Genomic DNA, 10,359 nt, shown 5'->3' with positions numbered 1-10,359 from the left:
ACTTTGCACACAAATAAATCACAAGAGCAGCTAAAGATTGAATGATATATTTATTCTAGATGTGGAGAGCAACTTTTGAGAGAAAACAGTATCATCAAAGAACTTAAGAACTCCCGTTTACATGGTGATGTCAACAGATGAAAGGAAAAGAAGGGGTTCATCCAAAAGAAATGAGGACAAAAGGAATACAGATCTGTCTACCAACATAAAAATCATTTATCAACAAACAAAACGAAATTAACAGTCAGAATGCTAATCAAAACTCATGTGCCAAATAGAGAAATTAAAAAGCTTAAGCTATTCATGAAGCCAAAGTTAAGATCTTAAAAATGTTTACCAGCGAGCTTCTAAGCTTATTGATCTCACTGCATTGCACCATCAGCTCTAAACGGCAGCCTGTTCTTTGCTTTCTCATAATGCTTCTCTCCTGATACAATTATGGTGTCACCAAATGTGATGGATCATGAACACTGTAAAATACTTGGTCATTTCAGGCACTTTACAGACACTATCTCCATGTAATTTTGTGTATTACACAAATGCAGGATGTTTATATCATTTGCATGACCTTAAAGGCATGTCAAATATCGATGAGGATATATGCACTTGAAATACTAATATCCCACTGCAAAATCCACCATATCCTAATTCTATCGAGAGTAAATTATGAACAAGGTAAGTTGAATTGATGTCTGTATTACCAAAATACTTCCACGAAATGAAAAAGATATTTTGTAAAACTAGAGGTTTTTGTTACTACACATCTCTGAAAAATGCCATTTCTGCCTACATATTCCTGCAAAAGTCATGATATGTAAAAGCCTACCATTGTCTCCGTTGAGAGTTGAGACATCAGGTTAAGTTAGTGCATTGATAGGTCTCAGGTTTGAATCCATGCATCATGTACATCATTTAATATAATAAAAATATTTTTCATTTATATGAAAAACTAAGACAATTAAGTAATGCAATTAATGATGATTCTTGACAATTACAATTAATCTATGATTCTTGTGCAGTAGACAACTGAACCAAAGGCAATATTTATGGAAAACTTCGACAAGAGGTGCATTAGTGAAAATGAAAATATAGGAGGATTTCTTGGTAACAATGGGTAAGGCCAGACAAAAAATTATCTTTGAAGAAAATTACCACAAATATAAAGACAGCACATTTAAAGAACTGTAACAAATAAGTTTACCTTCAGGTAATGTAAGTGTATGGCAATACTTCCCATTCTTTGTTTGAGAATTGAATGCTACTGCACTCTGATTCTCTTATCTTCAAACCATCCACCATGTTTCATTTTCCAACTGTAACTTTTTCCCTTTAGTCACAACAATAATGGTTTAACTCAGCATAATGAGAAGAGATGATAAATACTCGAATGGTCCTAAGGATGAAATAGCTTATGCATAGAGCTTATGAATTAGTACAAGAACAATAATATCACATTGGCAAAACTTGAAACATTAAGCAGAGGAAAAACATCTTTAGTTTTACATAACAAAGATATTTTTCCCTCTTCATTTTGCAGTCAGCAGTTAACCAACATAAGTAATGATAAACATGCAAATATGCATAAACAATGAATAAATAAAAGTAAAATTATGCAACTTGGATGCGAAAGCTTTTCTTAGTAGAGCCTCAAATGATGGATCACCATTAAGTCAGCTCTCTCTAATACAGCATATAGCAACTTTGCAGCATCGGCCCTCAAGTTCTGGTGGCAGCTTCTACAAAGAAAACCAGAAAGTACCCAAACCCAACAGGAATGCCAGGAGAAAGTTCCTTGGTGAGAAAATATTCCATCCTGTTGTCTTAATAATCAAAGAAATCACAAGAAGATATCCTTTGCAAGAGAGATTGACCATAAAAGAGATAACTGATCACAAGAACTTGACGATGCAAATAATTTATTTTTGATACGGAATAATACAATGAAAGAACAAGCATGAGTCTGGCTGAAATGTGAAGCTAAATAAATATTGCAAAAAACTATTACTGTCATAAAGAAGATGCAAATTTGTGATACCAATAACCAGAGCAATTCACTATAATGTGATTCACATCAGTAGCATAGAGATAAAAGAAAGCGAAAGGTCAGAGTAGTGATAATGATCATAAGAATAATAAATACAGGAAAAAAAATCTAACTTAGCAGCTCCAAGTGAGATCAAGTTTTGCCCCCCTTTTTCTCTCTCTCCTTGTACTGACAACACAAATAAGCTGACATTAGGAGGTAGTCAGTTATTTGTACGAGAAAATATAGGCTAGGAGACTGTTTCCTTTCTTATTGGACAATACAAACAGTTAGGTATTCAGTGACAGTGCAACTTGCTGTTTGAAAATTGTCTCAAGGAAAAAACAACATAAAATAAGAGACAAATCAACGTTTTATTATAACCATTTCCTAGTTTTCACATAAGAATTTTCAGTAACAATACTGGAGTTCCCTAACCTATCTCACACATCGCAACAGGACATACCGACAAAACACAATCCCTTTGTGTTGGGAGGAAATCTGTAGACAAGGTGAAACAAAGAGATGAGAAAGGTACAAAATGTAGACAAACATACCTGCTAAATCAAGGCAGAATACCTCATACTCTCTTCTAAAAAATAAACTGTAAGCAGAAATAACAGAAAAATTAGTAGTCAGTTTGTAGTTCACACAGCATCGCACAATGATATGCACACTAATCACATCTGTTTTTGTTGTCTGCTACCTCAGATGCTCCAGTGCCTGAAACCATTTTTAATGAGCCCCACTTTTTTAATCCCTCACAATGCTATACTACATAAAAGAAACACTGTTTACAGGATTTAAAGTGGATGAGATAGAAATGACATCTGATTTTGCTGTGTTAACTCCAATTTCTCCATTTGGTGCATGATATGTTTTTCAACAAGCCCCATTATACTAATTCCTCAATCTGCTGTGTTATGTAAAAACTACATGAGAATATCATCTCCTTATAAAATAGAACCACAATAAGCAACATTAAAAAAAAAAAGTCAGACTTCCCCTATTTAATCGCCAAATGGTAAGAAATACATTTTTTTTTTTTTAAATGAAAGCATTCATGAAATGACACTTGTAAATCAACCAAGCATTCTGCCAATTGATAATACACACTGCTACCTTCGAACTTACAGAAGTTACAAATGAAATTCCTGCAAAACTGCCTTTGGGTCCTCCATGTTCGGAGTTACAATTATGCTTGAGATTCGTGGTACCATTGGAGACACCCTTCATAAACGCTAAATGTACAACAAGTGAGTCAAACTGGGATTCTCTTTTTCTTTTGACGGGATGAGTCAAACAAATGTGTCGCTGTTTGAGCATTTGCTCCTTACCTGGATCTAATGGAATTTCTTTGTTCTGATCCCACAAAACCTGCCAAAGTGTATCCTAAAGCTGAGAAGTTTTAATGCCCACATAGACACCTTTAGCTCTCAGTCACCGGAGCAATCCAGCTGCCAACAATTTTCACAAACCAAAAACTTTAACTGGGCTTGTCTTATTCTTCACATGAACGAATGCATATTTTCTCAAGTAGCAAGGGCCAGTCCTCTCCAAGTTGTTGTGGATTTAGCTCCATCGCTACCCTAAAATCCTGCATAGATATCAAGCAGCTGTTTTTCAGTTCATGTGTGCCTTCTGAAGGTCCACCTACAATTTGCATTTTGATATTGTTTCCAACAAAACTATCAACAATAGAATTCCTATATAGCTGCAATCTGGAGACTGGCCTTTTTGTTAGTCCATTTCCAGTTCTTGCTCCAACTAGCTCAACACATGACCTAATCAGCAGCTTCAAATAAGCATCCAAACTATTATTTAGTAGTTTGGCACAATCCATAGATACTCCTCCCAATCCCTGTGCTTCAGTTATTTGCTCCATCCGTTTCTTCAAAATCTCAGTATGGAACAGTTCACCACGACCATAGATGCTACCGAACCCACCACTGCTAGCACCGGCTGTTGACAGTGGACGGCTTCTTGCCCCACCAGTGCTCACAGAACAAAATGGAATGCCAAGTGGGGCCCGAAGAGATCCTCTGCAGGAGTCCAAGTGGTCCAGTCTATCCAGATCGTCCACAGTTGCTACTTCAACCAACCCCTTGCCATTCACAGAACCCTGGTAATGCAGTGATGGGTTATCCAACCGTGGTCTCTTTGCCTGTTGCTCTGCAGGACCAACTTGCTGATGCTGCAGCCTCCTCGATTCAGATGGAATGAAGTCACCATTCTCCCTGCTGACAATCTCATCGTAAGGTGCCACAAACTGATAGGAAGCAATCTCTGCTCTCCCATTTGGTCCGAGATGGCCTGCGTAATCTTTGGCATGCCGGCCATTTGATGAGCTGGGCATCGATGTAATCGGGGCACGTAATGAATTGAATCCATCATCGATCTGAGGGGTTCTCTTCAGTACATCTACAACCGGCTTCTGCACACCCTTCTCCTGATTGACTGGTGGTGGAACTTTAGCTCGACAGGCATTTTCAAGGATCAATCGGATGAGTTGATTGTGCAAGGGGAGATTCTCATGGCCCAGAGTCGGAAGGCAAAGCCTGTTGAACTCGAGCTTGCTCATCTTCTGTGATAACAATCCATTCAGATAGATGAAGTAGCGCTGTGCTCGCTCCGTGCCTAATCGCTTTGCTATCTGTGACTTGAGGTCATTGAGGTTGGTCCGAGAGTATGACGGTTGTGGCGAAAGCTGCGGCTGTGGCAACGGCTGCATCTCTCAGTGAACAGTGTCCATATTGACAACCACCAAGAATTTAACCTCTTCTTCCGCTGATCCTATTCTATATCTTGGGTTTCAGTCAAGATTAGGGTTTGCACCTTCTTTTACAGAGAATTGAACATATCCTCAATGCCGACCGCCTGAGAGGGAGCAATGCAGGCGCGAACATCATCTCCCACCGGGAAAACCCTAAAGCAAGGCGAGATCAAGAAGGCGCCCTCAACACGGAGACTCCGAGTTGAAAACCCGTCCAAAGACGCTAACTCGCAGACGCAATTCTCAAAGACGGAGATCGAAAACCCTAAGACAACGAGAAACAACCAAAATCAAAACCCACCTCAGCACATTGTAGCTCAAGAAAACTCTCGTCAAACGCCGCAATTCTGAGACGGAAGCGGGCGGCGATACGCTCTGCGGTCTGCGATGGCAGAGTCCAAAGCTGAGCCAACCGGATCTCAAAGGAATCTCAGTTGAACCAAAGCGCGGCAACGAAAAAGAAGAAGAGAATCCATATCGACAAGGAGACGGGGAATGGAGAAGAGGGGAATGAGTTGAACTAACCCCGCGGAGCTCGGAGAGCGCTTCGATCGGGAGCTATCCAATTCGACCTCCCTCGCTTCGTCTCTTCCTTCCCTTGTCCTTTTTCTCAGCGACTTGAATTGGGATCGGTCGGTCGATCGATAGAGCGGGCTTGCTATCTTTCGTTTTGCACCCCCCCTCGCCACCCCCCTTTACTCTCGCCCGCTGGAAGTACTTGGTGAGAGCTTGGGGTGATCTACCAACGTGACAGTACGAAGGCTCGCGGCTATCCTTTGGTGGGGCGGGGGGGGGGGGCTTCTTCCGTTCGTTCGATGCTTGCGCTCCCCTTTGGCCGCTGCGTGCGCCCGTGTGCGCTCGCCGCACGGGGTGTGCGACTTGCGAGGCTCAGCCTGACGGGGTGGGAAGGATCCGTCTTCGGATCGCTGTCTGATTCGTGAGCTCGGTGGGGAAACGGTCAACGTGAGTACATTGGATTCATGGGAGTGCCCAAATGCGTCTTGTAACCACATACACGTCGTCAACAATCATTGGCTTTCATGGTTGACCACCACTGGAAATAGACGATATTGAAGAGCACTACGACATGGGAAATAGACTTGAGATCAATTCAGGTGTTCCCTTTGTTTGTTTGTAGCAATTCAATTCTGGGAATCACAAGACTCTGATCTGATGCCAAATGAATAACAGGCACTAACGGCATGATCATCATCTTGAATCTGTTCACATCACAGCAACTGTGCCAGTACGAAGAAAAAGAAATCATCATCTGATATCTTAATGATTATAGACAAGCTGTATTTACCCAAAAAAAAAAAGAAAATTGAAAATCGACACCTCATAGATTTCTCCTAATAATTTATGTCAAGCTAAAACTGTATAATAGCTACAAACGATGTTTACAAAAAGATTTGATATCTTAATTATTACAAATGGCAATAGGAGAAGACGTAAAAAGCAGTAGCTAAGACAACAACAGGAACAATTAATAAGGTCCCAGCAATCTGGGATGGAACGCATTGATCTTTCCTTCCATTGTGCTGTCATGAGGGTAACTATGTGACTCAATCCATGCAGGCATATTACAATTACAGCTTAAATCGGTAAGGTTTCCAAGTTCCAACCACAGGTGCCACACCCTATAACAAATGAACATAATCAAATAAACATGAATCTCTGCTAGAAGAGTAAGGTCATATCACATTTGTACAAAATGATCACTGTCTGCAAAAGCACTCCAGGCACATCAAAAATCACCCAGATCCTTGTGAACCTACCATCAGCTTCAGTAATTATGTTATACCCCTTTGTGATTAAAGGATATATATGTGTGTGTGTGTGTGATGATAAGCTACACATCAGAACCTCACCATAAAGAAGAAACAGCAGATAGCTCCAACGTTCCTTTCTATTTCCTTGCCAAACTTCAAGAGTGATGTTCCTTTCAACAACCGTAATCTCCACATAGCAAATGGTTTATTCACAGTCTCCAAATTCTGCCACAGATTTGGCTTTCTTCTCCCACAGATTTCATACCACTGACAAAAACCATGATAATATTTTCCCAAATGCATAAAATAACCTGGTCATCAAATCCACAAGAATTATATTCTTTTATAAGCTTACCCAATACCGTCACTCCATAGAAACATTAATTTGATGTCGAGGCCCAAAATGATTTTGGCACCAGAACGAATAAAAAAATCACCCTTCATAACCTAAGACTAATAAGATTCCTCAGCCAATCAAATTTGCAAGACATATAAGATGTTCTCAATGTCAGATAAATCATCTTTAAATACCAATTGTAATTTCAAACAGCAAAGATAATTCAAATTATTTACCTGATAATAGAATCGGAAAAGTGGGTGTGTAAGGCAAATGTGAAGGATGATGGTTTTTCATCAGCTATTTCATATGTGTTATGTCAGCAAAAATTCTAAGGTGAAAATCATAAATGCATAAAAAGAGGTAGCAGCACTGTGCAATGAGCTTAAAAAACTACAGTCATCAAAGATAAAAAATTTACCAAGTCATTGGAATGATAAAAGTATAATCAAGCAAACAAACTTGACATACATTCTTACAGCTCAAATAGAATAAAAAGTTGGTGTCCATTGACTGATTGTCCCTATGAAGCTATATCTTGATATCTTCTCACTTGGGAGTTAAAGATCAAATCAGTGAAAATAGTGGAGCTAACTATAGGAAAAGGAGGATCAATGTCAATACTCCAAAGCCTATTTCTAGCAAATTCATGCTGATAGAAGTTTCCATGACTACCAAACTGCATTTTTCTTAAATTAGGTGAGGATTATAAATAAATCCAGCAACAGGAAAAAAAAAAGGAATAACAAATACAATAAGAAGAATGTCATTCTTGAGGAAGCATATTGGGTTTTCCCCATGTTATAACTTTTGGAGGCTTCAAAATGGCTTAGAAGAAAATGAGGAAAGCCAAGTACAACCATCCTTGAGTCTAAGATGGTAATAGATTCCACTATCATGCTATGGTAATGAGGCCTTGTTAGTTGAGATTAAAGAAGGTTTCAGCGGCAAGCAACCCAAAGGTCACAATTATGTTCCACTCTAGTTTCCTTTTTACCCCTTTTCCCTGAAAACCATCCCTTACTATTATTTTCTTCTTTTTCATTTCCCCGTGACAAGTGTTGCCTGGTATATTGTCCCCGTCAATTCCAACCAAAGCAGCGACCGGAACAGGTTCAACTCCAAAATTAGGATGTTTGTGTTAGTCGGCTGCAATGTACTATTTGAGAATTGCAAACAATTGTCAACAGAAGATCCTTGCTCAACCAACAACATCCATAATACTAATTGAGCATTGCAACATCTAAGTATCTATAATTGCCTTGTGATCAATGTGCCAACATGGTGGGCAAAGTTTCAAACTTTCTTGAAGTAGAAATGATACTTGAAATAGAACCAAAACGCCTCTTAAATAAGATCACAACCATCGATCCACAAATCCATGAGGCTTGCTGACACACATGGCTTAATGACTTAAGCCCTATTCCATTGATGGAATAAGAAGACAGACAGCTAAAAGATAGAAGAACCCTACTTCTATTTATAACACCTAATCTATAATTAATTAAAGGTTTTAGTTGCCCAAAAAGTTAGACGAATAGTCTTACCATTATGAACATAATGTCCTTGATAAAATTTAACCATATTCAAGCATATGTAAGACTACCACACAACATTTCCAGAGCAGATAGTCTTATCATTATGAACAATAGCATCCTTGATAAAATTTAACTATATTCTAGCATATGTAAGACTATACCACACAACATTTCCAGAGCAGCTTATTTCAGTTGTCTACTAAGCAGAAATGGAGAAAATAGCAAGTTGGAAGACTATAGCATGACAGGTTGATTGAAAGATGATAACCAGGATTAGAAGATGCTTCTGCGTGGACCAAGTATAGAGACCTGAAAAACATAGCTAGCAAATCTACATCTTTTAATCCTTTTGCTACTTCACCATATTGGATCAACCATTCAACCATTCCTAGAGTGAACTATTCTGCACCTCTTTTCTTGTCTCTATTTAGACCAACTCAATAGAAATCAACACAAAATGGTTTGCCATAAAGCATTGACGACAATACAACTTCCGGTTGAACACATAAAGCACGGCACCGTATCCAATATCCCAGGAATTGACACCAAAAGGATGAAGTTGCTCAAAGATACAAAGCATTCGGCATAGTCCCTCGGAAAATCCGGTATCAGATCGACGAATCATATCCATCCCCATTTTAAGAAGGCCGCAGGCAACGATCTCGAACAAAATTAGTATTGCAAACTCCAGCATGATAAACAACAAAGAGGAAACAAAAACAGCGAAAAGTACTCAAGCCAGCGAGGGAACAAGAGGGAGAGTCGGATCAGACCTCGGCCGATCTTCGATTGTCCTCCCTGAGCACGGCCTTGTCGAACCCATTCACGCCCTTGCAGATCTCCGCTGGTGGCTTCTCGTCTGACATCGCCCACATCCCCGTAACTGGAAACCCTAACGCCTTCGCCCTCGCTCCCTCTTTCTCTCGTCTCGCCTCCTCCTCCTCCTCCTCCGAACCCTCGAAGCAGGCGGGGAACGGCGAAGACTCCTCCCAGAAGAGAACATTCGACAGTGAAAGTACATCCCATACGTATAAATGTCTTCCTATATAATAATAATAACAGACGAGTTCGCAAGTGTTAAGGACGTATTGGCTTAACGGCAATGTCAAGCACTCAGTCATGTCAAGCACTCAGGTAACGGCAACAGCAGAAACAGCCACAGAGACAGAGACCGAGTCCTCAGCCACACAACTGGCGCTGCCTCACGGTAATAATAGGTCATGGCCGCGACCTCTAAATGAGAACCGGGGTCATCTCCCCCTGGTGCGTTTCTCCAAGCCCCTCTGTGCCCGCAGCAAGGATGGCCAAGGCTCTCGTCATCGTGGCCCTTCTGCTGGTGTCCGGCTTCCTCCCCAGCTCTCCGACGGCGGCGCCGGCGCCGGCGCCGGCGGTCGTGCCAAGCTACTCGTTCCTCGGATGGCAAGCGGAAGCACCTGCGCCGATGGCCTACAAGCTCGGCGTCCCGATGTTCAGGCACAGAGAACGGCCGGCGGTGCTGATATCGGAGGCGGAGCTCGAAATCAAGTGATCGACGATGGGTTCCATTCGGGACGAGATATTAACGATGGAAACATTGTTCTATTTAGCATGGCTTGTCAAATCCTTGATTGATGTGGCTGCATTGGAACATTCTTTTTTGTGAAATCAAAATCTAAGTGATTTATAATCCGAGATAATTGTATATCGTCTTTAAAGAGCATATCTAAAATAGAAGTTAATTGATAGTTAATATCGAAGTCCATATAATATTAAACCAAAGTAAAAGATTAAAAATGATTACTCGTAAACTGGTCAGAGAATATTGAGTCATCACAAGACTATACCTCATATATATCATATTAAATCTTAGGTTTGATGTATGTTGTCAAGATCTTCAACAGGGATATTGTGATATTATGATTTAGTTTCTCATCGAA

The 10,359-nt window shown here is 40.3% G+C and overlaps 1 protein-coding gene and 1 long non-coding RNA gene across 5 annotated transcripts; both read right to left on the bottom strand.

The window, feature by feature from the left end:
* Positions 1 to 3,004: 3,004 nt before the first annotated feature.
* LOC135606952 (uncharacterized) lies at positions 3,005 to 5,749 on the bottom strand. 3 transcript variants are annotated; one of them, XR_010485040.1, is made up of 3 exons: positions 5,322 to 5,749; positions 3,361 to 5,061; positions 3,005 to 3,264 (listed from the first exon to the last, which is right to left on the bottom strand). XR_010485040.1 is itself a non-coding variant. In XM_065098339.1 (3 exons), exon 3 carries the CDS (start codon positions 4,752 to 4,754, stop codon positions 3,525 to 3,527), a length of 1,230 nt encoding a protein of 409 aa, XP_064954411.1. In that variant the 5' UTR covers positions 4,755 to 4,949; positions 5,098 to 5,178; positions 5,322 to 5,748; the 3' UTR covers positions 3,005 to 3,524. The 3 variants fall into 3 exon arrangements, 2 of the variants coding, with proteins under 2 accessions (XP_064954411.1, XP_064954409.1); XM_065098339.1 differs by adding an exon at positions 5,098 to 5,178 and having other exon boundaries at positions 3,005 to 4,949; positions 5,322 to 5,748; XM_065098337.1 differs by having other exon boundaries at positions 3,005 to 5,061; positions 5,322 to 5,748.
* A 397-nt stretch (positions 5,750 to 6,146) lies between these two features.
* Positions 6,147 to 10,109, bottom strand: LOC108952385 (uncharacterized). 2 transcript variants are annotated; one of them, XR_010485039.1, is made up of 3 exons: positions 6,924 to 10,109; positions 6,668 to 6,835; positions 6,147 to 6,436 (listed from the first exon to the last, which is right to left on the bottom strand). It is a non-coding gene; the product is annotated as an uncharacterized LOC108952385 (long non-coding RNA). The 2 variants fall into 2 exon arrangements; XR_010485038.1 differs by lacking the exon at positions 6,147 to 6,436 and having other exon boundaries at positions 6,440 to 6,835.
* Positions 10,110 to 10,359: the final 250 nt, after the last annotated feature.

This window comes from Musa acuminata, chromosome BXJ2-3 (assembly GCF_036884655.1).
Source record: "Musa acuminata AAA Group cultivar baxijiao chromosome BXJ2-3, Cavendish_Baxijiao_AAA, whole genome shotgun sequence".
Classification (NCBI taxonomy): Eukaryota; Viridiplantae; Streptophyta; class Magnoliopsida; order Zingiberales; family Musaceae; genus Musa; species Musa acuminata.
Note: the sequence above shows the minus strand (reverse complement) of the source record. Positions and strands in the feature narration are given on the sequence as shown.

Excerpts from the sequence above, each read along its gene's own strand:
- LOC135606952 (XM_065098339.1), bottom strand. The coding sequence starts at position 4,754 with ATGCAGCCGTTGCCACAGCCGCAGCTTTCGCCACAACCGTCATACTCT.